Source organism: Camelina sativa, chromosome 10, assembly GCF_030686135.1.
Source record: "Camelina sativa cultivar CO46 ecotype springtype chromosome 10, ASM3068613v1".
NCBI lineage: Eukaryota > Viridiplantae > Streptophyta > Magnoliopsida > Brassicales > Brassicaceae > Camelina > Camelina sativa.
Window position 1 is genome coordinate 9,049,339 of NC_141889.1, and position 22,613 is coordinate 9,071,951.

The window sequence follows — 22,613 nt, forward strand, 5'->3', positions numbered from 1 at the left end:
GTTATTACTTTTTTCATCACAAAATTTACGACTAATAATATATTAACTCTCTCTCTCTCTCTCTTTAAGCCATTTTTATGCTATTTGAAAAAATAAGTAAAATTTATTTTGATATATATGTAGATGTCGTTTCACAACAATCACCATTTGAAAATTTTCATAGCATGGCCATGGGAGTACAAGGATAAGTTAAAAGTCTTTTAAACCGATTGTGATGTATTCTTTCCTCCCCATTTACAATGGACTCGGTGAAAACATTTGAACTTTTATGAAAACAATTTACAGGAAAAAATCAGGGATGAAACGTGTCCTCAGAGAGATTGGGATTGTGACGTTGTGAACTCCATCACTCCAAGTCAAACTCCCAAAGTAAAACGCAGTGTTCACTCTGTGCGAGCCCGGAGACACGCTCACTGTAAATGCCGTCTTGTTGCTTCCTTTGTTAAACACCAACTTCTCCGGTGAAACCTTTACGCTGAATCCGAATGGAGCCTCCATCACAGGCGTATAAACCGAATCCACAGGTCCAACGTTGGTCACGGTTCTGGTCACTGTGACGTTTCCCTTGAGGTCTGGGATTGTAATGGACGGTACGTTGAGGTCAAGAATCGATGAAGATGAGCTTGGGCATTTTTTAGTGACGTTTCTGGTTAGAGCAGAAACCTTCTTGTCTGTGTAAAGAGCCTGGGAGCATAAGTAATGTATGTAATCATTGATGTCCATGTCGTATACAAGACCGGGATCTGTGGCTTTCTCCGGATTCACAAGACCTCCTCCGTAATCGAATGCATCGGCTGCCTTATAGTTACCTCCATCTACAGCCACACGCTCGCCATGTGGATCGGTTTTCATGCCTAAAAGAACACATAAGGTTTAAGAGTTTTTGTTTAAATGAGAAAAGAGTTTTGAAGAGATATTAATTACTATACCTGTTGTGACAAGAGCTGATTTTATTGCAGCAGGAGACCAATTAGGATGCGAAATCTTGAGGAGTGCTACGATTCCTGCAATCACCGGAGTTGCCATCGATGTTCCTGAGTAAGCGAATTCACTGGTGTCTTCATCTGTTGGTATTCTAGGTGTTAGTAAGCTCACACCAGGGGCTGCTATATCCGGCTGCATTACACAGAAATATTAAGTTGATTAACAAAACCTAGATTTAGTGATCCACAGAATATGAGATGAAGTAAACAGAACCTTAAGAATGGCAGGTGAAAATGCACTAGGCCCTCTCGCTGATGACTTTGCAACTTTACTTGCTACACTTTCGCCAATTATTGTCTTGTATGGGCTTATCTTAATTTTCAGTGAGCTGCAAGAAAACAACAATTTTTTATTCTCATATGTAAGAAGATGAGATACTAATTTGACTGAGCAATGTTCGTGAAGATAGATAACCTCATAGTATGGATGTCGAAAAATAACTCGGATCCAACTTCCAAATCCACGTAGATACAGGGAAAGTTTACGGGACATTCAAGTCTATCATCACTCGGACTTCTCATATCAATTAGACCGATACCACCGTTTTTTTGAACAACGTCCGGCGCCAGCGGACCACTGTTACCCGCCGAGAAGTGCAATAGAATTTTACCCTTTGTAACTTGGTCAAGATTACTATGATCATCAGTACTAATCACTTCAGTGAAGCCAATTTCTGGTCCTGTGTACAGACTCTGACCCTGAAAGACAGGCAATGAAAAGGCAACTTTACTTTCAATCACAAGCGTTGCATTGTCAGAGATTGAGAAGTTTAAAATGTACCAGAATCGTTTTATTGTTATCGAGTGTGATCAATGTGGGGAAAGACCGGTCGAGGGTAGTCGCAGCCACAGTTAAAATCCATGGAGAAACGTTAACAACCGATGAAAAGCGGGATCCTTCGTTACCAGCTGGAGAAACGACAGGAATACCTCTATTCACTGCGTGTAGTGCTGGAATTGCGATGTCGATTTCAGCATCAAGAGATTTCAGGGCCGAGCCACCAAGAGAAACTGACAAAACATCAACACCGTCGTGAATGGCTTCGTCAAAAGCTTTCCAAACATCAGCAACTGAACACATCCCTCCTTCCACACCCCAACATGCTTTATACATAGCTATATGCGCCTTTGGAGCGCCGCCTCTCATGATTGACCCAGATGAGAGACCAGGAAAAGTCATGTTAGAAACGAAAGAACCAGCTACCGTTGAGGATACTTGAGTCCCGTGGCCAATACGATCTCTAGGAGATAGATATTCTGTAGTTCTATTGATTCTTGTTTCGAGATCTGCATTAAGACCATTAATATAGTATTTAGCTCCAATAAGCTTTCTGTTGCAATCTGCAGGACTGAACTGGTCTGCAGATACGCATTTTCCTTTCCAGTGTTTTGGTATTGGCCCATATCCATAATCGTCAAAGGCACCTGATTCTGACCATATCCCTGCTCATATAATGTCAGGATGTCTTAACGCTCTGCTTAGAAAAGTTGAGATCGAAACAAATTGCTAGAGAGATTAATATAATACCAGAGTCGATAACGCCAATAATAGCACCACTTCCCATGTTGGTCTCATGTAGAAGACCTTTAGAAGAAGTTGGAGTTGAAAATTTGCCTAAGTAATCCCATGTCCGTGTCGTTTGCATCACAAGTTTTCGGTTTTCCAGAAGAATAATGACTTCAGGATGATCTAGTAGCAATACAGAGAATGATTTAGTAAAAAAGCATTCTGAGTTTTGGAATATTAAGAACTCATGAACAAGCGAGAAATATGTAATTAAGAACAATACTTTTCAATTTTTCTGCCTCGGCTGGTCTGAGCTTGGCTGCAAAGCCAGAAAATCCATGGTGATAACTGTAGACCATTGACTTCTTGGCTGCTTCTTCGCTGTAACACAGGATTCAAACCAAAAGATTAGTTCAGTTATAACCACCTCAGAAGCTAAGTTATACACCCAAAAATCTTCAATGCAACCACTCTTTTACCTTCCAAGCACCGATTTCAGTATTGCAAAATGTGACTGTTTCACCAACTTAGCATCCTTATGTTTCCTTTCCCCCAAGTAAAATATATAAACCTATTATTATCAGAAAGATAATGTATACATGAGGAATTACAACAAAAAAAAAGTTCCTCATGTATCTAAAACAATTTGACTACATACCGGGAACTCGGGGACAAATGGTGGCACAGGTTTATCTGCAAGATAATCATCGCCCTCTAGAGGAGCAGCCTCTGGAGAGAAGGCGAACATTGATGCCTGAGGAGGATCAGCCTCGTGGGGTGTTGTTCCAGAGCTAAGCTTTCCATTTGTTATAAACACAAACCCAAATGCTATAGCAGCAAAACACAACCTAAAAGAACTATCCATTTTCAAAGTTCTCTTCATTTTCCAACGAAAGTGTTTATTTTCCGGGATTTCCCTTGTGTTTTTATAGATAGATCCCCATTGTTTTAAACTAAACTGTTAAAAAAACTCTGGCTCCATAAATTAACAGAATAACCAATTAACACACATACTGATTGTATCTTGCACTAAATAAACGTCGTACCTACTAACAAGCACAATGAAAATGGGTGTTATTGGCATATGACAGTAAGGCACAAGCTAAATTTAGAGTATAATTATGATAACTACGGGTACAATAGATTCAAAAATCTTAAATTGAAATGTAAATATGACATATGCGTTGGAGTGACAGACAGGAAACATCAGAACACAATTTTCTATTTTGGTGAAATGAAAATTAAATGTTGATAGATAAGAATGGCACCTAGTTAAATTAGGCCACTGGTTATGGTTGGTAGAACTTTATGATTCTATATATATATCAAAAGATATTACAGAGAAGTTTTAACCAAAATAGTAAAACGCATGGTTAAAAATTGATGTTTTGGATTCACAGCTTAAAGGATACTGAACTGCTTATTTTATTGCTCAAGACAAACAAGAACAAAAAACCCTTGTGCATTACTTTACTCGGTAGTATACATTATAAGAGACTTAACCAAGACATTATAAGATCAGTGATCACATTATTCTCATAAACATTTGCTTTCTTACAGCATTAAAGAAGCACAAAACATCAGACACATGCAACATAATTCATAAGAATTCACACAGCTTTAGACGTAATGAAAGAGCTACTGCTTTAAAACAAGAAGTAGGAGGAACCGAGAACAGATTGGTGATCTTTACCCAGATGACGACCACGGAGACACTCGAGATCCATAATCTGAGAATGATCCACGTAGAGATTCACCTGAAAACCAAAGACGAAGAGACAGGAATCTTGTGAGGGTAACCAATCAAACAGAAGGTAAAATTTTAAAAAAATAAGTAGAGAGGAGAATCAGCAAATACATTTGGACCATAACGTTTGATGAACCACTCAGCCAACTTCGCATCAGATGCTTCAAACATAGTCTTCTCTATACCCAAACGCCCTATGACTTTAGCAATTATGTCTGCTCGAAGAGAATCTGCGTATTTGCAGACATCATCTGCATCAATCATAATCGTGTCTGCCCCGGCTTCTAAACACCTTTCAGCCTTTCTGATCAAGAGATCTATGTCCTCAACAAACTCTGTGAAAACAAAGTACTTCTCTCAGTAAGCATGTAAATCTAAAAAAACTCTCAGTCTCTCACTGCTCATCCAACGAGTTTCTTACCGGTTGATCGAGGTTCTGGAACAACATAAGATCCAAATGCTCTATTCCTACCAGGAATATCAGACTTGTTGAATTTCACAGCAAACAATGGTTTAGCTCTGAGACCACCACTCTTAATCAGACGTACATATCGCAGAAGAGTTTCTTCAGGAACTTCAAGCAAATTTGCATTCAGCTCAATAGTATCAAACCCCAACTGCTTACACTCCTGCTCCAAACAAAAAAACACAATTAACCTCATAAAAACCTAATTCTTCTCATCTTCCACAAACATCTTTACCTCCACATAGTCTTTGAAAGCTGAAGGACCACCACTCCGAAGCATATGTTCAGCCCAATCTCCAGTACTAACATACACACCGTGTTCATGAGCCGTTTCAATAGCTTGTTTGATGAATGATTTTGGAATTAAACTGTTGGATCCTCCAGAGAACTTTAATCCATCAACAAATTGTCCCATCGATTCAAATATTTCCTAAATCAACACGATTAACCAACCGTAAGAGCCTAATCAAGTCAAAGCCTAAAATCATGACCGGAATAATTAAAACGGTAAGGTACCTGAAGAAGGTTCTGGCTGAGAACGGAGTAACGAGGACCTCGAATCTCCGTTACACCGTAACGGCGAGGCTTCTCCGGCCGATCTTCGTTCTCTTCGAAACTCTTCCATCTGTAGTACGCCGCCATTTTCTCTGTTCTCTTCTTCTTCTTCCTGAGAATTCGAACTCTCGAAGAATCGAACATTACTCGAATTTTCTTTTTTAAAAGACACAAAATAAGCAAGTCGAAGAGTGGAGCTGCTTCTAGAGAAATATGCCACGTCATTACCGCCTCTCCACGTCACTCTTCTTAACGTCGCCACGTCATTAACGAAACAAAGAATGGGAAACGCAAATTTTAAGGAAATTGAAACTTTTGTTATATGACAGCGTTTCAAACCGCAAACGTTTCTCATCTTCTTTGCTTGGCTGCTCTGTCCAAGAATACGAATATTAGAAAGGTTATATAACATGGAAGGGGAAGGATAAAGAATACTATACAAATTAAGCAATTAGCTACAAATAGAAAAAGTGCCCGTTGGTATTTTTCTTTAATTCCACTGAAATACAGTATGATTTTGCTAATGTATAATATTAAGTTTGATTATTGCATTATTTGTCCTTCAAAATGTTGTTAAAGTTAAATGTCTCTGATGAATAAAAGAGAGCTTTGCATGAAGGATCACAGCTAAACTTTTATTCTCTTTAACATGATCTTTAGTAAAAATGCAAAGAGAAGGAGACTTATATCTTTAACTTTATTCCTATTCCATCCAACGAAGAGAGTCTCTCTTAAAGCTTACAATTCTAATTGCCTATAAATATACAAGAACAAGTTATTACTTGAACAAATAGTCATTGCTGCTTTCTTTGTTTGCTTGTAAGAACTTGTTTCACTGGCAATGGCAAGGAATGTAGGGTTCTTCATCTGTATCTTGATCCTAGCCATGGATGTTTCAGCAGGAATTCTCGGCATTGAAGCTGAAATAGCTCAGAACAAGGTACATTACACACACACACATCCACAAGACTGATCAGAGTTGCGGATTTTACTAACTTGTTTGCTTTTGGGGTGTAGGTCAAGCATTTGAAGATGTGGATTTTCGAGTGTAGAGACCCGAGTTACACAGCCTTCAAGTATGGTTTAGCTGCCTGCATCCTTTTGGCGTTAGCCCATGTAACTGCTAACTTGCTTGGTGGGTGTTTATGTGTTGTCTCAAGACAAGACCTTGAGAAGTCCTCTGCGAATAAACAGCTCGCCGTGGCTTCTCTGATATTCTCCTGGTAAGTCAAAAACACCACATAAACAGCACAAATGTGTAAATCTCTTGTGATGAAGGGGACTTGTAGAGAGCTTTGTTCATAGATCCTTTTTTGTGTTTTCTCAGGATTATATTAGCGATTGCGTTCTCGATGTTGATCGTAGGGACAATGGCAAACTCAAGATCAAGAAAGAATTGTGGGATATCGCACCATCGGGTTCTGTCCATAGGAGGGGTCCTCTGTTTCATTCACGGTCTCTTCGCTGTTGCTTATTACATCTCTGCAACTGCTTCAACACGAGAACAGACAAGCGCCATCCATGCTTGAAATTTTTTCTTTCTTTAATTAAATTTAACACAATGTTTTAATTTGACTTAATGATATATATATATACCTGGTTTTCTATACTTTGTCTTTCTCAATGAATCTTCAAGCCGGATTTAGTTTTCTTGTTGACTCTGGGTGCAATGGGAGATAAGGCTGTGGTATGTATCCTTCTAGCCTCAGCTCTTCGAGAAGCAAATTTAGCAACGAATAGATATGTGAAGACTTGGGATGATTTACATCACCAGAAACAAACAAATGAGTTATTTTGTTGATTTCGATCCAACTATAACCTGGAATTTTCTGAACTCCTTTCTCTTTCATTAAGCTCCGTGCTTTAGTCACTCCACCCCATTCCCGGGCATTAGCATGTGCATTCGAAATCAAAACATAGTAACCAGAATTCCGAGGATCCAAATCCATTAACCTGCTTGAAGCAACTTTAGCAAGGTCGACATTTTTGTTAAGCCGACAGGCTCCAAGTAATGTGCCCCAAACTCCTGCATCTGGAGGAAACGGCATGCTCTCAACAGTTTCATATGCTTCATTTAATCGACCAGCTCGTCCAAACAGATCCACAACGCAAGCGTAATGCTCCTGCTGTGGTTGTATTCCATAATCCTCAGTCATGGATCTGAAGAAGTGGACTCCTTCATCAACATCTCCAACGTGACAACATGAAGATATTATCTCAAGAAATGTGATTTCATCAGGACGAATTCCGCTTTTTGCAACCATTTCACGAAATAAACAGAGGGAATCTTCCAACTTCCCGTGGTTCCCATATGCAGCAATGATGCTATTCCACGAAACAATGTTCTTTTCTTTCATCCTCTCAAAAACATTCATCGCAGATTTTATATTTCCACACTTAGCATACATATCTATCAATGTACTTTCGCTATATATATCAGAAGCAATTGAATGCTTTATCATGAAACCATGAATAGCTTTCCCATAACACTCGGAAGGTAAGTTTGCACAAGCAGAAAGAGCAGCTGAAATACTAACACAATCAAAACTGATTCCTGAAACTCCCATTTGACGGAATATATCAATAGCCGCACTCGGATCATCACTCTGTGAACAACGTGTGATCATGGAATTCCACGACACAATATCCTTCTTAGAGAGTCTCCCAAATATTTCATAAGCAAGATCCATTCTTCCACACTTAGCATACATGTCGATAACAGCGGATTCAATATTGCACCTGTTATTGAAACCTTTCTTGATAATGAAACCATGGAGTTCCCTCCCGATTTTCAATGCAGCCAAACCACTAATTACCGGTAAAATAGACACCAAAGTTATCTCGTTCGGACTCATTCTTACCTTAACTAGCCACCTAAAAATCTCTAAAGCATCAATATACAAACCATTATGCAAATACCCAGAGATCATTGATGTGTTCACTACAACATCAACAGCGTTACACTGACTGAAAATATTTTGTGCCATAGAAACACCTCTACACTTAAAATAGGCATCGATAAGAGCGCTTGTTAAGAAGATATCCAGCGGTATGCAATGTCTCATGATATAACAATGAATTTGCCTACAATACTCAAGGTTTTCAAACCTCGAAACTGATGGAAGCAAACTAGAAAATGTGATAGCATCAGGTAAGACACCTGAAGATATCATCTCACAGAAAAAAACTAAGCTTTCTTCCATTAGTCCACTCTGAACATATCCAGATATCATGCAATTCCAAGTCACCGTATCAGCACGAGACATCATCCGAAACAACTTAGATGCATCATCAAAACGACCACATTTAGAATACAAAGATAGAAGCGAGTTTTTGATAGAACCTTCAAAATCCAATCCAGAAACAACCACCAGACCATGAAGCTGAAGTCCGAGATCAATCAATGACTTAGAGGCACACACCGATAAAACACAATCAAACGTGACAGCATTAGGACTAATCTGATCCATCCTCATTGCACTAAACCCTTTTATAACACTATCCAAAGCTCCCCACTTTGCATACCCATTAAGCATCACATTCCATATAACACAATCTTTCTGAAGAACTCTACCAAACAACTCACCCGCCACATCGATCTTTCCATACTCAAGATAAGCTTTAATCAAAGAACTCGCCACAAACTCATTACAATCCATCCCAAGAGAAGAAACCGTACGGCAAAGAAACTCAATCCCTTTAAAATTCTTCAAAGCAACACAAGCCTTAACAAGACAAGGAAACGTAGATACATCAGGACTAACTCCACAACACAACATCTTGAAGTAAAACGACAAAGCCTGATTCAATAAACCATTTCGAACAAACCTGCTGATAATCGAATTCCATGGTCTGATGCTACTACGCCTTAAATCAAGTCTGTAAAACATTTTACTACAATCTGAAAAGCTACCACACATTGCGTACATCCCTAAGATCCTCTCATTGATATAGCTATCACCGGAGACTCTGTTTACGATTAGAAAGGCGTGAACTTGCTTACCTTGCCGAAGCAGAGTTGGGTTAGAGCAAGCTTGTAAGAGTAATGTAAGTCGACGAGGGAGAGATTCTCCGAGAAATTGAGACGAATTTTTCATTGGAATGGATTTGTACGGACCCATTGCTGGCGCAAAGCGCTTAGCGACTGTGGAGATACTCATAGCCTTTTTTTAAAAGATAGAGGCAAAGAAAAATTAGAAGAAAACATTTAAAGACTAATTGAATTCGCCATCGAGGACTCACTGAATCAGCGAGTTGCCGACGACGACGATCGGTGAAGTAGCCGGGGAAAGGGCGCCGGGAATTAGGGCAGACGAAGGACTATAAAGTATAAACACACGTGCAAATAAATCGATGCCACATCGAATCAAGCTTGGTTTAAATATCGAACCGGATGTTTCCGGTTAGCATAATTTCTTTTCGATTCGGTTTATAATCGTTATTTTACGAATATAATCATGTAATATTATTGTAAATGTTTAATCGAATTAAAGCTCGATTAGGTTTTGGACCTTGTACATCATGTGGAGATATCCAATAATGTAGTTTTAATCAATCTGTATAATTTGTACTTTTATGAGAATCGACCTCAAATAAAGTGTAGAAGAAATAAACCAAAGAGCTTCCATGAATCGATTTCATTTAGTTTGAACTTTAGTAAAAAAAATGTATAGCTTAAAGCCTAAAATACATGGAATAGTTTCTTGTAAAGACAAAAGTATGAATAGATAGATAATCTACTCAAAGGAAGATTTGGTTTCTTTTGAATGAACATGTATATGATACACTAAATTGAAGAAGTATAATTTTGACTGCGATCCTTTTCACAAAAATAATGAATACCAATAATTTTTTGAATTGAAAACTATGTAGTGAAATCAAAACTAGAAATGTTACTTGACTCTTCAGTTTCAATGAAAAATGATGATCCATTTTAATTACACCTTAAAATATGGTGTTGTCATTTTTTACCACTAGTTTAAAAATCATACGTGAATATTATAGATGAAATTGATGGAAAATGATTTAAGAAATGTAATGAATTTAAGTGTGATATGATTTGGTAAATCACCATGCAAGCAAAGTTAATGCATATTCAAGAAATTACCATTCTTTCTGGTAAAAAACGTGAAACATAAATTGAGATTCACGAATTTGATTTGAGTCTAAAGTACTCAGGAGCAAAAACCATGCGATGATAATTTACAAGAAAAATACATCATTAAAATGCTTAATTAACCAAGCTTGGCAAGAACTTCGTTCAAAGCAGAGACAGTCTCAGCATAGTACTTCTCAGCCTGCGGGGAACTCTTTTTCTTCGCCGCATAATCCAGCTGCCGGAGCATCAACCATAAACAAACTTTTGATCAGACAAATAAGAAACATTTACAGAATCATTGATAATCGAAGTTAGATGGAGGAAACTTACATTGTCGATGGTATCAAAGAGCTTCTTAGTGAGTTCCTTGAGGGGCTTCTTCTCATCCTTGGGTTTGGAGGAGATGACTGTGTTAAGATCATAACGAAGATAAGAAGCCTTGGAACGGAGATCGTTCTGAACATATGGCCAAGCTTTCTTTTCGATCAATGACTTCACATTTATGATATCCTGAGCTGATTCTTTGGCTCTAGCTGCAGCTTCTGTTGGTGGCAATGGCTGTAAATAAAATCTGTTTTTCAACGCCAATGAAAAGTCTCTTGCTTGGTCGGAGTTATCTGTCCCAGCTGCTCAACAAAAACAATACACAATGTTGTCACTTGTCACCCTATAAAATAAAACAATCTTAATTAGTGCTATCTGTCTAATGACTCTATGTCATACTTATTATATTCCAGTTAATCTAAGCTATAAGTACCAAACCAATCTCAAATCCAGATTAAACATTCTTCTTCTTGAACACATGCTTGATTATTATGAACTCTTATCAGTTCTTATACAAAAAAACGATTAAGCAGCCACATTGTAACCTTACAACAATGTATCTAGATAGCTTAACCTAAATTACGTTTCTTAATCTCATAATAAAAATGTTAATGGTAATCTTTTTGAAAGATTAATAAGTTAACTTACGAAGACCACCGGAAAGAGGTGGAGGAGGACCAACTTTGATCGGATTAGCATCAGCGAGGACAGCCTGAACAAACGATCCACCAGCTAAACCAGCAGCCACGATTCCAATCACAGACCGTCGAGAAGTCTCCTCACTCTGCTGAGCTCTCACTACAAGTCTAGACCTTTGAGCCACAGACACTCTTCCGGTGAGGTTCATTAGACGGCTCGATCCGTTGATCGTTAAGCTTCCTTCAAGAACAGCCGGAGATGCGCCACGTAATCCACCCATCGAAGCCATTATTTTTTTTATTATCTATTTTCTCAAGACGAAGAAAACTGAAGCGATGATGATTGGTTTAGGCTTATATGGTTGGTTAGCTTCAGTCTCCGACACAGAAGCGCCTTATCTGCACTTTAGATAACTTGGATATGGTTTTAACCACTCATGTAAAGCCACGTGTTCGTTTTGGTTCTTTAGTCCGGCATAAATTCACGTGGCAAGAATGACATTTAACTATATTGGGCCGAATACTTTACTTTATAGGCCCAAAGTTAGCCCATACTTTTAATATATTCTTTTCCTTTTTATTGACAAAAACAACGAAAGGAAAGAAATGAGATGTAACGTTATAATAATTCCAAAAGTCCGCCACGTCTAATTTGAAATTAGTTCGAATTTCAAAACTAGACAGTACAGGCTCCTTCAGTCTCTCTCTCTCTCTCACACACAAAATCCCCAAATTAGGAAAAAGCAAGAACCCTAGGTTCTCTTCTTCGATTGAGAAGTTCGCGGTGAGAATCAATCGGAGACTGCTTCTAGAGGATACTGCGTCAGTAACTCGAATTTTGGGAGAAGACTCCGATTTGGAATTTGTATGCGATTAAAAGAGAGAAAGGAGACGAGATCCGTAAGAAATTTTTGATTCTCGAAGATGGCTTCTCGCAACCAGAATCGTCCTCCTCGTAGTCCTAACTCTGTAAGCCTCTTTTTCCTCCGTTCTTTGCTACTTAGTTTCGTTGTCATTTTTGTGTGTTCTGGGTTGGTGAAAAAGAAGAAAATAAACCCTATAAATTGAATTGATTGGTTGTTTTAGTTACCAATTTCGCATTTAGGGTTTGGTTCAGTTGCTTACAGATGAAAATGTTAAGGTCTTATTCTCATCGGCTTTGACATTTCTTATTCTTATCGAGAAATTTAGGGTAATTCTGGGTTTTGGGATTCTATTTTTTTCTTGTAGCTGGATATGGTCTCGTTACAAAATTGATGAAATATCTGTGACTTTACTTGATTTGTATATGAATTACGTTTGATGATTTGATTCCATTTCAGAAAAAGGAGGGTTTGGGTAGCATTTCATTTGACAAGCGAAGGAAAGTGGAAACGCAAGGGACTGGGAGAAGACAAGCGTTCTCTGCTGTGAACAAACAAGATATCACGACGACCAGTGATGTGGGTAGTATAGAAGAGTGTGGGAAAGTTGATTTTACTAAAGATGAAGTATTGGCATTGCTTAGTGAGAGAGCAAAAGCTGGGAAGTTTGATACTAAGGTTTATTAACTGAGTTAAAACTTGCTCTATGCTCTTAAACAATTGTAGATGTTTTCTTCTGTGGTTTTACTTAGAAGTTCTTTTTTTTTTCTGTCCCTACAGGCTAAGATTGAGCAGATGACCGATATTATCAAGAGACTGAAGGTGTGTGTTAGATGGTTCCAACAAGTTGATGAAACCCATGTCCAAGAGAAGGAAAATTTCAAGGTTTCTCTCGAATCTGCGGAACAAAAATACAACCACAAAGGTAATTTTTCTTTCTTGTGATTCCTTTACATGAAACAAGTTGTTCACGGATTTGGTTCTAGTCCCTGACCTTAAAACTTTTATAGAGTTGGAGGCTAAGACAAAAGAGGAAGAGCTACAAGCCACTATATCGAATTTGGAAGAGAATGTAGTGTCACTACATGATATGCTTGCAAAGGAGGAGTCTAGTAAACAGGCAAGGCATCTTTTTCCTCCCTGCGAATGATGTCTCTTAATTCAAATCTTTAATTGAGTTTGATTTCTTGCTTTTTGGACACTAGGATGCCATTGAATGTCATAGAAGAGAAAAAGAATGTAGAGTTGCAGCTGAGAAAGTACAGGATTCTCTCGGAGAAGAACTTGATAAAGTTAAAGAAGAGAAAATGACTGCCAATCAGAAGGTATATATCATGTCTTCTGTTATCTTCTTTAGGTGTTTCGTTTCTATTTCCCGTGTTAGTTCTACAGGATCTGTTAGGTACTAAGGAAATTTGATTGTTTTATATTTATAGGTGACATCACTTGAGGATATGTACAAAAGGCTGCAAGAGTATAACACAAGTTTGCAACAATATAACACCAAACTCCAGACTGATCTTGAAATAGTTCGAGCTGCACTCACACGTGCTGAAAAAGAGAAGGCAAGCATCGTGGAGAATCTTAGTACACTAAGGGGTCACAGCAAGTCTCTGCAGGATCAATTAGCTACAAGCAGAGTAAGTTTCATTTCTCTACCACTGGTCTTATAGTCTCATGCCTACGTCATTGGTCTCATTTCTCCTTAATTTGTTCCTATTCCTTTTTTGCATTCAAGGTTTTGCAAGATGACGCTATAAAACAGAAGGATTCATTGCTTTCGGAAGTTACTAATCTTCGGAATGAGCTCCAACAAGTAAGGGATGATCGTGATCGCCAAGTTGAACAGTCACGGAATCTAACTGAGGAGATCGGGAAGTACCAGGAGAATGTTGGGAAATCATCGCAAGAGCTAGAAAGCTTGATAGCAAAATCAGGATCTTTAGAGGTTGGTACTTTATTTAGAAGTATTGGATGTCAGTTCAATGTTGCATTTTCTGAATTCCTGCCTCATATTTGGTTAGCTGACATAGCAAGTTTTACACTGCAGGAAACATGTTCGTTGCAAACGGAGCGAATAAGTATGTTAGAGCAGCAATTAGCAATTGCCAATGAAAAGCAAAAGGTACCGGGACGATCAAGTTTACTTTGGAAGCTAAAGAAGTGCATTACCATCAGATGCTCTTGATTTCAAATAGCTTCGTTGATAGATATTTGTAACCGTAAATACAGATTGCAGATGCATCAGTATCTCTTACAAGGACAGAGTTTGAGGGGCAGAAGCATCTACTATGTGAATTACAAAACCGCCTTGCAGACATGGAGCATCAACTCTGTGAGGGAGAGTTATTGCGGAAGAAGCTTCATAACACTATTCTTGTAAGAAAATAATGTTTTTTGGTAAGATTATATATGTGGCTGTCTTGATATGAGCTAAGAGAAGTTCTAAATTCAGGAACTAAAAGGAAATATACGGGTCTTCTGCCGAGTGCGTCCCTTGTTACCAGATGATGGAGGACGACATGAAGCAACTGTGATAGCCTATCCTACTTCAACAGAAGCTCAAGGAAAAAGTGTTGATTTGGTCCAGAGTGGTATGACTATTGCCTGACTTGAACTAGTTTCAGCTATGGATGACTAATCCCGCATTAAATCCTTTTTTCCTGACTCGTGTTATCCACCCATTGTCATCAGGAAACAAACATCCTTTCACATTTGACAAAGTTTTTAATCACGACGCTTCCCAGGAGGAAGTATTCTTTGAAATATCTCAACTTGTACAGAGTGCATTGGATGGCTATAAGGTATGTTCTCTTCATTAATTTATGCATTATGGATATTCCTGCTGTTTGCACAAAAAAAAAAAAAAAAAAGGATGTTCCTGCTATGAAAATAATTTTCTAGCTAAAGGAACTCGTTTGAAGTAATGGTACTATCGCAGAGAGCCTTTGTAGATGTAACTCCTTTTTACAGTGTCAAATTTGAAGACAGGTTCTATTACTGATGCCTCTATCTTAAATACTTTGTGGATACAGGTTTGTATCTTTGCCTATGGTCAGACAGGTTCTGGAAAGACCTACACCATGATGGGCAGGCCTGAGAGGCCAGAACAGAAAGGACTGATCCCTCGATCACTTGAACAGATATTCCAAGCCAGTCAAGCACTCGGCGCACAAGGCTGGAAGTACAAAATGCAGGTTTACATTCCAGCCCATATTGCTGACTGATTTAATTGGCATTACCTTTTCCCTAACTTAATTTTGGATTTCAAACTTTTCTTTAAAATATAGGTATCGATGTTGGAGATATATAATGAGACCATCAGAGATTTGCTCTCTTCAAATCGAACAACTTCTATGGAGTTGGTGCGAGCAGATAGTGGCACCTCAGGAAAGCAATATACAATCACCCATGACGTAAATGGACACACCCATGTCAGCGACTTGACCATATTTGATGTATCCAGCATTGGAAAGATATCCTCACTCTTACAGCAGGCTGCTCAGAGCAGGTATTGCCTTTGAACTTTATAATGATTTCTACCCTGTTTCGCTAGCCACGGATTATGAGAATATAGTAACATTTTTGTTCTTGTATGCATAAATGGTAATTGAAACTGGATTTTCTTGAATGCATAACATAACAAATAAATAACTCTCTGTCAGTTACCAAACATGTGAATTCTCTTATTGCAGGTCAGTAGGTAAGACTCAAATGAATGAGCAATCATCTAGAAGTCACTTTGTGTTTACTATGCGGATTTCAGGTGTTAATGAGGTAATAATGTCTTTGCCATCTGGAGTTGGTTCTTGCATTATAGACTTTCTTTCCTACTTTGAAATCCTTTATTTATCAACACATCTCTCCTCTTTCAGAGCACTGAACAGCAGGTACAAGGTGTTCTCAACCTAATCGATCTTGCTGGAAGCGAGAGGCTGTCAAAGAGTGGGGCAACTGGAGATCGATTAAAGGAGACACAGGTTTTTTGCTACTTCAAACACAACTTTTCCAAGCTATTAGCTTCAACATATCCTTACTGATCTTTGTTCTGCACTGCCACAGGCTATAAACAAAAGTTTATCAGCTTTGAGTGATGTTATCTTCGCACTGGCTAAGAAAGAAGATCATGTACCTTTCAGAAACTCGAAGCTAACCTATCTGCTCCAGGTTTGTTTTCGTCGTTTATAATAGTGTGTCTGCAGGAAGTTTTAAAATGCTGTTGTAGATTAAGTAACAATGGTCTATCTTTGAACAGCCTTGCTTAGGGGGGGATTCAAAAACCTTGATGTTCGTAAACATTTCCCCTGACCCATCTTCTGCTGGAGAGTCTCTTTGTTCTCTTCGGTTTGCTGCAAGGGTGAACGCATGTGAAATTGGTATACCTAGGAGACAAACTTCACAGAAGCTCCTTGACTCTCGCTTAAGCTATGGCTAAAAATGTTCAAAAAGTTCTGCCAATTAGTAATTCACCGCTCTTCTCTTGTGGTGTTTTGACACATCTATCTCTTGTAACCTCTCAACCCCATTACTAACATTTTAGTTCGTGATCTTTATGATTGTGGAGCAGCTTGCTGTCTTAGCAACGTCGCTTTCTCCATGTTGTATGAGAAACATGATCATCTGCTATTGTTTAATGCATTGCTTTCAGAAATCTGAGTTACTCTTGTTCATTTTCTTACAAAACATTAGACTTATCACATAACATTAGCAGCTACTTAACTGCGACACATAAACTGTTGTTTCCAGTGAAGGTCTTAGCTATAGTTACATCCCCAAAGTTATTAACTTTTACTAAAACATATAAACATTACAATGCCATTTTGCTCCCATTTACCTCTTACATAGAAGTGTCAATTCAGAGCCTCTATTGTGAAAACAAGAAAAAGAAGACGAAAAAAAGAAACTGGTGATCTTGTTTAGATAGATCTCTGTTGTTTGTTGATGACCCACATGTCTTAACATGGCAGCTTGAAACCCATGTCCTTGCCTGCCACATAATCAGTCCAAACATCAAGAGCTCCAAAACTTGTCATAAGGACTGTGCTCAGAGACATCACTGTCCCAACCGAGAACACTATAATGGAAGCTCTTCCAAACTGAGCCACAGCTTTCTGAACCAAAACAAGTCCCAGTAGCGAAGCAAAGAAGCAAATCAAGGAAAAGACGTAAGCTGTGTCTGTGTTTTGCATTCCTAACAATAAGTATTGAACTGCAGACATTGTTGCTGAGAAGAACACCATGAAAGAAGTAGTTGCTGCTGTTATCTGTATCATTCATCATATACTCGATTAAAACACTTACGAAGAATCAGAAAGATGGTGAGACAATATGCTTTTTTCATTTTATATACATACCTGTGGTGGTATCCCAGCTTGAAGAAGAAGAGGGCTTATAAGCATTCCACCTCCAATACCAAATATACCTCCCAATAAACCGGCTAAAAATGACATTACCGGGAACATTAACCGCGTGGACTGGTCCAGTCTTGTATCTTCTAGATTTTTCTGCTCATGTAATATAATAATGTTTAGTATCTGATATGTTTTTGTTAGAATTCAATCTTGTTTGTAGCTAAGTGTTGTATTCACCTGATTACTTGGGGAACTTTCTTGGCGACTTTCTGTTCTCGAGAGAGCCAGCTTTGTGAAAATCAAAGCAAGAGGTATCTGAAGTGAAAGCAGAATCCAATACTCCACACCACAAGGCTTTATCGTTATGATTCCCTGCGCACAAACATATACAGAATCAGTTGATTATTCTCGCAATAGCAAAATCAATAAAGCCTATTAATATATCATCAGTACCTTGCCATCTTTATTCCCACGGAGAAGATAAATAACAAAGAAAGACGCCCAAACAATAACCAAGACACCAAGTTTTGTCCATGGAAGCTTTGATTTGTTTTTATTAACTTGAGCTTCAAGTAAAGGTGCTTTAAGGTTCTTAGTATCCTCCTCTATTTCGCCTCGTCCTTTCTCGGGCCTCTCATGTCCTTTTCCTCTCGCAATCTCAGACTCAATTTTCCAAAACTTGACTCCATTTCTACAAGTCTTCAAGCTAGACCAAGCCAGAAACACCGCAAAAAGAACAGTGATGAGCCACTCAGGCAGAACTCTGTTGCAGATAACACCAATACTCACTCCTAGAAGCATACAAGGCTCAAGAAGCAAGGCTAAGTCATAATCAAGCAAGGCTTTTCCACCAAAGAGATTGCTGATTACATTTGCAATGGATCCACCGGTTACCATAAAAGCAGAGAAGCTTGAAGCTGTTTTCAAGTCTAGCCCTGCAACTATAGTCATGATTGGAATGAATAAACCTCCACCGCCTATTCCACCTGCGCTAGAGATTAAGGAAGCAAAGAAACATAACACTCCAGCCACAATGATCGCTGAAGATAGCTTGAGTTCTGCAGCACTTGATTCTTTCAAAGATGTTCTCCATTGTTGGACCTTGTATAGCAGCTTTTGATGATATATTGTTGGTGGATTCTCCTGATTGATCTCTTCTTGTTGATTCGCATTGATAGCCAAAGCACAGAAAAGAAGAAGTAAAAGGACAAAAAGGGTCTTCATTGTTTTGGCCTGAAAGAGTGGAGCTGTTTCTTTGTTTGCTTGTAATCTAAATAACCTTTGTTGAGTTCTTTATATTGAAGGTTTCAAAGAGTGGTATGCACATTACATTTGCAAGTTGCTTTCGGATGAGTAGGCTGCAAGTAATCTCATTGACCTATGTACTAGACAATGATATTTTAAGATAAATTCATTGATTTACCTATGATTTGTGGCAACATACAGACAAAGAACAGTTCTAAGAAGAAGGTGAAGAAACAGTTATTGTCTGAAACCGTGGAATGTGTCGTCTTAGATAAGGAGATAAAAACAGTTATTTAATGGTTTTGATTTTGACATGGTGAATGATTGTGTAATGTGTTTGATCCTTATGACAAGTCTCTCTTTGCAATTTTTTTATGCATTAAAAGACAGCTTTCAATCTGTTTTTAAGAAGGGGACAAGTAAAGGAGCGTCTCCTCTGAACTTCATGGAACATGAAAGATCCAGGTTAATTAGTCAAATATTAATACATAAAAAAAAAAAAAATCAAAGATATATGGTCCATATAAATTTTAGATCAAACTAAGTCAATGACAAGAAAATTATATTTTTAGTGACGAACATGGGTTTAAAGATGACATTTTGTAAAAGAAATAACATTGCTTTCAAGTTTAATATCTCCCTGCATTAATAAAAGTAGGAGTTTTCCATTGCCTAGGATAGGGCAATCGAATCCTGAATCAGCAAGCTTACTAGCTTAGCATGACAAAACCGGTCAAGGTAAACCAGAAGAATATAAGTTCTCCAACTGGAGCGGCGCTAATGATGCCAGCAGGATCAGTTCCGCAACTGATTTGTGTATTGATTGGTGTGTTACTATAAGTCCCAGTGCCCCACCAATGGTGAGTATGATCTCACGCAGTCCAATCTCTATGCATTTTGCTAGCTGTAATGAGCAGAACACAAAACTCAGGAATTAAAGTACGTACTATCCAGGAGCACAAACTCTGTGTATGTATACATACCATAGGGTTCATTCAAGTGTTACCTAAGGACAATTTTTGGGTTCACCCTCTTATTCACCCCCTCTTAGTTAAAAAAACAAATTATTGATTAAAGAAATAAATTCTGTATATCAATTAATTTTAAAATTATTAATTCTAAACATTATATTATAGTTTTAAATTATAGCATCTAAACCCAAATCATTCTTTTTATAAACCCAAATTAAAATATAATTTTTTTAATTGTAAAATCTAAACCTTACCCACTATTTTATAAACTCAAATCGACATCTAATTTTGCTTAATTTTAAAATCTAAACTCTAACCACTCTTTTGTAAACCCAAACCGACGTATAATTTCATTTTATTGTAAAATTTAAACCCTAAACTTTAATCACTCATTTGTAAACCCAAACCGACATATAATTTCTTTAATTGTAAAATCTAAACCCTAAACGTTAACCACTCTTTTACAAACCCTAAACGCTAACCACTCTTTTGTAAACCCAAACCGACATATAATTTTGTTTAATTGTAAAAACTAAACCCTAACCACATTTTTGTAAACCCAAACCGACATATGATTTAGTTTAATTGTAAAATTAAACTCTAATCATTATTTTATAAACCAAAACCAACATACTTTCCTTAATAGAAATCTACAGAATTGGTTTTTTTAACTTGTTTTGTCTTCTTATTTTAATTTTGATTTATTTTATAAATATTGTATTTTGATTGGTTAATTAAGAGGGGGTGAATAAGCGTGGTTCACCCTAGGGGTGAACCCAAAAATTTTTCTATATTTAATATTTTTTTGAAATCTATATATACATTTTTAAGTACATTTTGGGTTCTACCCTTTTAATTTTTTATTTACAAAATTGATCCCCCCATATTTGCAAAAAAATCAAACTTTAAAATATGGAAAATCAAATTCGATTACACTAATGATTTACCTAAAATATCGAAAAATCAATTATTTCCTAAATTATCTCTACACATTTGATTTATGATTTTCTAAAACAATTTTTATTTTTATAAAATCTTTACATTTAACATTATATACCTAAAGCATCTCTACAACATTTTTTTAATTTCCTTTTACAAAACCGATTTAAAAAGTACATCAATTGTTGATTTTTAAAATATTATAGATTAATAATAACTAACCAATTTTATCTTCTACACTAACAATAATTTTCTCTAGAGATTTCAATTGATTTTAAAATAGAAAAATAGTTGATCAAAAACTTATATTTGGTATGTTAAAATCGTTGTTATATCAATAAAAAGAAACAGTATTATCTTTTACAAAATCGACTGAGTATCAACGATTTTATTTAGTTTTTTTTGGTTAAAATTTTAAATTGCTGGAGTAAATAAAGAGAAGTAAGTGTCAGATACTTTCACGATGGTATGTTCTCTCTTCCTCTCCTTTTTTTTTTTTGTATAATTGTAAATACATATAAATAAAGTTTGATTATTGTGATATTGCTACTAAATTTCGTGGAATAGATGCAGATATTAGTTTCAAATGAAAGATGGTGATGATTACTTCACAAAGGTACTATTCTTTTAACAACTTTTTTTCTAAATTAAAAAGTTGAAAACCTAACATTAATTGAAATTTAATTTTGCAGATGAATAATAATAATGAAATAAAAATGTGTACACGTTTTTTGTCGAGAAAGCAATGTCGGTGAAGTTTTATGTAATGTCTCCAAAATGTGTTTATGCTTATTGGAAGCTAGATTTCGCCATCGAGTAGCAACATCACCACTATCACAATAATGATAATAATCTTCATGTATATTTTGTCATTTTTGCTAAGTACTCTTTAATTATTTTTATCTATGTTACCAATTCCAGTATTTGATTTCACGATGTCATATGTTTTTATGTATTTCATAATGCCATATATTCTCATGTATTGTTATTTAACATCCAAAAGTAATATTGGTTTTGCTATAACTTTTAATCATACTTCTTAATTCAAATTAATAATCCAAATTAATATTGTAAAATAAAATAGCATTTGTATTTCCTTAAAAATTGATGTGTAATTAAATCATTGTACCTTATTATTTAAAAACTAAAAGAAATTGATACTTATTACTTAAGTTTTATCATAAACATATTTTTACATCTATTAGGTATTTATATGTGGGTTTACATAAATTTACAAAATAAAGTCAAAATATAGTTATACAATCTTAAAATTAACAATCAAAATACAGTTATACAATCTTAAACACTAAATAAACAAACAAAATTGATAAATATAACTTAAAATTTAAAATTTTATGTTAAAAAATTGTCAGGAGTTTACGGCCGGTTAAAATTTAGTCTCATTGCAGCTGTAGGCTTGAAGAAAGCTCTCATGCTCCTCCGACAGTAATGACCTCCAAGGTGGTGCAGTCTCCATGGTTTCCACAAGCAGAGACCTCCGAGGTGGTGCAATCTTTAGGAGCTCAGGAAGTAGCGACCTCCAAACCTGTTTCAAGATTCAAGTCAGAGGAAGAGAAAAGGTAGTTAGTCTCTCTCTGTTTTTTTTTTTTTTCTTTTTCTGATCCTCAAATAATATTCAAAACTAGGAACTTCTTTTTTTCTTCTGATCAAGCAAGCAATATAAATTTAATTTGATGTTGGCTTTTGTTTTTATCCAGGGCTGGGCTGGTTTTGAGTTTGGCTGCAAAGCCAGAAAATCCATGGTGATAACTGCAGTAGAACATTGACCTATTGGCTGCTTCTTCGCTGTAACACAAGATTCAAACCAAAAGAGTAGTTCAGTTATAACCACCTCAGAGGCCAAGTTATACACCCAAAAATTTTCAACGCAACCAGTCTTTTACCTTCCAAGAACCGATTTCAAGG

The 22,613-nt window shown here is 36.9% G+C and overlaps 7 protein-coding genes across 17 annotated transcripts; 2 read left to right on the forward strand and 5 right to left on the reverse strand.

The window, feature by feature from the left end:
• Window positions 1-129: 129 nt before the first annotated feature.
• LOC104718199 (subtilisin-like protease SBT3.1) lies at window positions 130-3,832 on the reverse strand. The gene is made up of 9 exons (XM_010435890.2): window positions 3,149-3,832; window positions 2,970-3,061; window positions 2,774-2,871; window positions 2,512-2,673; window positions 1,765-2,426; window positions 1,399-1,682; window positions 1,198-1,312; window positions 930-1,116; window positions 130-854 (listed from the first exon to the last, which is right to left on the reverse strand). Exons 1-9 carry the CDS (start codon window positions 3,371-3,373, stop codon window positions 280-282), a joined length of 2,400 nt encoding a protein of 799 aa, XP_010434192.1. The 5' UTR covers window positions 3,374-3,832; the 3' UTR covers window positions 130-279.
• Window positions 3,833-3,936: 104 nt separating this feature from the next.
• On the reverse strand, window positions 3,937-5,614 carry LOC104718200 (protein HEAT-STRESS-ASSOCIATED 32). The gene is made up of 5 exons (XM_010435894.3): window positions 5,220-5,614; window positions 4,939-5,133; window positions 4,659-4,866; window positions 4,349-4,572; window positions 3,937-4,247 (listed from the first exon to the last, which is right to left on the reverse strand). Exons 1-5 carry the CDS (start codon window positions 5,481-5,483, stop codon window positions 4,137-4,139), a joined length of 1,002 nt encoding a protein of 333 aa, XP_010434196.2. The 5' UTR covers window positions 5,484-5,614; the 3' UTR covers window positions 3,937-4,136.
• A 322-nt stretch (window positions 5,615-5,936) lies between these two features.
• Window positions 5,937-9,586, reverse strand: LOC104718201 (pentatricopeptide repeat-containing protein At4g21300). 11 transcript variants are annotated; one of them, XR_015568565.1, is made up of 5 exons: window positions 9,501-9,553; window positions 9,087-9,421; window positions 6,855-8,983; window positions 6,671-6,749; window positions 5,937-6,478 (listed from the first exon to the last, which is right to left on the reverse strand). XR_015568565.1 is itself a non-coding variant. In XM_087469320.1 (3 exons), exon 2 carries the CDS (start codon window positions 9,416-9,418, stop codon window positions 6,890-6,892), a length of 2,529 nt encoding a protein of 842 aa, XP_087325446.1. In that variant the 5' UTR covers window positions 9,419-9,421; window positions 9,501-9,586; the 3' UTR covers window positions 5,937-6,746; window positions 6,855-6,889. The 11 variants fall into 11 exon arrangements, 6 of the variants coding, with proteins under 6 accessions (XP_087325446.1, XP_087325450.1, XP_087325451.1 ...); XR_015568563.1 differs by having other exon boundaries at window positions 5,937-6,178; window positions 6,255-6,478; window positions 6,671-6,746; window positions 6,855-9,561; XR_015568564.1 differs by lacking the exon at window positions 9,501-9,553 and having other exon boundaries at window positions 5,937-6,178; window positions 6,255-6,746; window positions 9,087-9,252.
• Window positions 6,060-6,867, forward strand: LOC104718202 (protein DESIGUAL 2). Its single transcript, XM_010435898.3, has 3 exons — window positions 6,060-6,198; window positions 6,276-6,481; window positions 6,586-6,867. The coding sequence occupies exons 1-3, from the start codon at window positions 6,100-6,102 to the stop codon at window positions 6,785-6,787; spliced, it is 507 nt and encodes a 168-aa protein (XP_010434200.1). The 5' UTR covers window positions 6,060-6,099; the 3' UTR covers window positions 6,788-6,867.
• Window positions 9,587-10,370: 784 nt separating the features above from the next.
• On the reverse strand, window positions 10,371-11,645 carry LOC104718203 (oxygen-evolving enhancer protein 3-1, chloroplastic). Its single transcript, XM_010435899.2, has 3 exons — window positions 11,329-11,645; window positions 10,687-10,982; window positions 10,371-10,591 (listed from the first exon to the last, which is right to left on the reverse strand). Exons 1-3 carry the CDS (start codon window positions 11,606-11,608, stop codon window positions 10,493-10,495), a joined length of 675 nt encoding a protein of 224 aa, XP_010434201.2. The 5' UTR covers window positions 11,609-11,645; the 3' UTR covers window positions 10,371-10,492.
• Window positions 11,646-11,907: 262 nt separating this feature from the next.
• On the forward strand, window positions 11,908-16,832 carry LOC104718206 (kinesin-like protein KIN-14C). The gene is made up of 17 exons (XM_010435901.3): window positions 11,908-12,287; window positions 12,641-12,859; window positions 12,962-13,106; window positions 13,192-13,301; window positions 13,387-13,506; window positions 13,618-13,821; window positions 13,920-14,129; window positions 14,232-14,306; window positions 14,414-14,560; window positions 14,637-14,775; window positions 14,876-14,985; window positions 15,217-15,378; window positions 15,472-15,692; window positions 15,877-15,958; window positions 16,057-16,161; window positions 16,244-16,348; window positions 16,437-16,832. The coding sequence occupies exons 1-17, from the start codon at window positions 12,243-12,245 to the stop codon at window positions 16,614-16,616; spliced, it is 2,379 nt and encodes a 792-aa protein (XP_010434203.2). The 5' UTR covers window positions 11,908-12,242; the 3' UTR covers window positions 16,617-16,832.
• A 19-nt stretch (window positions 16,833-16,851) lies between these two features.
• On the reverse strand, window positions 16,852-19,138 carry LOC104718204 (sulfite exporter TauE/SafE family protein 5). The gene is made up of 4 exons (XM_010435900.3): window positions 17,986-19,138; window positions 17,770-17,904; window positions 17,536-17,685; window positions 16,852-17,445 (listed from the first exon to the last, which is right to left on the reverse strand). Exons 1-4 carry the CDS (start codon window positions 18,754-18,756, stop codon window positions 17,137-17,139), a joined length of 1,365 nt encoding a protein of 454 aa, XP_010434202.1. The 5' UTR covers window positions 18,757-19,138; the 3' UTR covers window positions 16,852-17,136.
• Between the last annotated feature and the right edge of the window lie 3,475 nt (window positions 19,139-22,613).

Coding starts and splice junctions, on each gene's coding strand:
- LOC104718199 (XM_010435890.2), bottom strand. CDS start 3,373: ATGAAGAGAACTTTGAAAATGGATAGTTCTTTTAGGTTGTGTTTTGCT. Junction 2,674..2,773: donor CGAGGCAGAAAAATTGAAAA/GTATTGTTCTTA, acceptor TATTGCTACTAG/ATCATCCTGAAGTCATTATT. Junction 1,313..1,398: donor TTCGACATCCATACTATGAG/GTTATCTATCTT, acceptor GTTTTCTTGCAG/CTCACTGAAAATTAAGATAA.
- LOC104718200 (XM_010435894.3), bottom strand. CDS start 5,483: ATGACGTGGCATATTTCTCTAGAAGCAGCTCCACTCTTCGACTTGCTT. Junction 5,134..5,219: donor TCAGCCAGAACCTTCTTCAG/GTACCTTACCGT, acceptor GTGTTGATTTAG/GAAATATTTGAATCGATGGG. Junction 4,573..4,658: donor TCCAGAACCTCGATCAACCG/GTAAGAAACTCG, acceptor TTGTTTTCACAG/AGTTTGTTGAGGACATAGAT.
- LOC104718202 (XM_010435898.3), top strand. CDS start 6,100: ATGGCAAGGAATGTAGGGTTCTTCATCTGTATCTTGATCCTAGCCATG. Junction 6,199..6,275: donor CTGAAATAGCTCAGAACAAG/GTACATTACACA, acceptor TTTGGGGTGTAG/GTCAAGCATTTGAAGATGTG. Junction 6,482..6,585: donor GCTTCTCTGATATTCTCCTG/GTAAGTCAAAAA, acceptor GTGTTTTCTCAG/GATTATATTAGCGATTGCGT.
- LOC104718201 (XM_087469320.1), bottom strand. CDS start 9,418: ATGAGTATCTCCACAGTCGCTAAGCGCTTTGCGCCAGCAATGGGTCCG.
- LOC104718203 (XM_010435899.2), bottom strand. CDS start 11,608: ATGGCTTCGATGGGTGGATTACGTGGCGCATCTCCGGCTGTTCTTGAA. Junction 10,983..11,328: donor ACCTCTTTCCGGTGGTCTTC/GTAAGTTAACTT, acceptor TTTGTTGAGCAG/CTGGGACAGATAACTCCGAC. Junction 10,592..10,686: donor TCTTTGATACCATCGACAAT/GTAAGTTTCCTC, acceptor ATGCTCCGGCAG/CTGGATTATGCGGCGAAGAA.
- LOC104718206 (XM_010435901.3), top strand. CDS start 12,243: ATGGCTTCTCGCAACCAGAATCGTCCTCCTCGTAGTCCTAACTCT. Junction 12,860..12,961: donor CTGGGAAGTTTGATACTAAG/GTTTATTAACTG, acceptor CTGTCCCTACAG/GCTAAGATTGAGCAGATGAC. Junction 14,130..14,231: donor CAAAATCAGGATCTTTAGAG/GTTGGTACTTTA, acceptor TTTACACTGCAG/GAAACATGTTCGTTGCAAAC.
- LOC104718204 (XM_010435900.3), bottom strand. CDS start 18,756: ATGAAGACCCTTTTTGTCCTTTTACTTCTTCTTTTCTGTGCTTTGGCT. Junction 17,686..17,769: donor AAAGTTCCCCAAGTAATCAG/GTGAATACAACA, acceptor TTACATGAGCAG/AAAAATCTAGAAGATACAAG. Junction 17,446..17,535: donor AAGCTGGGATACCACCACAG/GTATGTATATAA, acceptor TGAATGATACAG/ATAACAGCAGCAACTACTTC.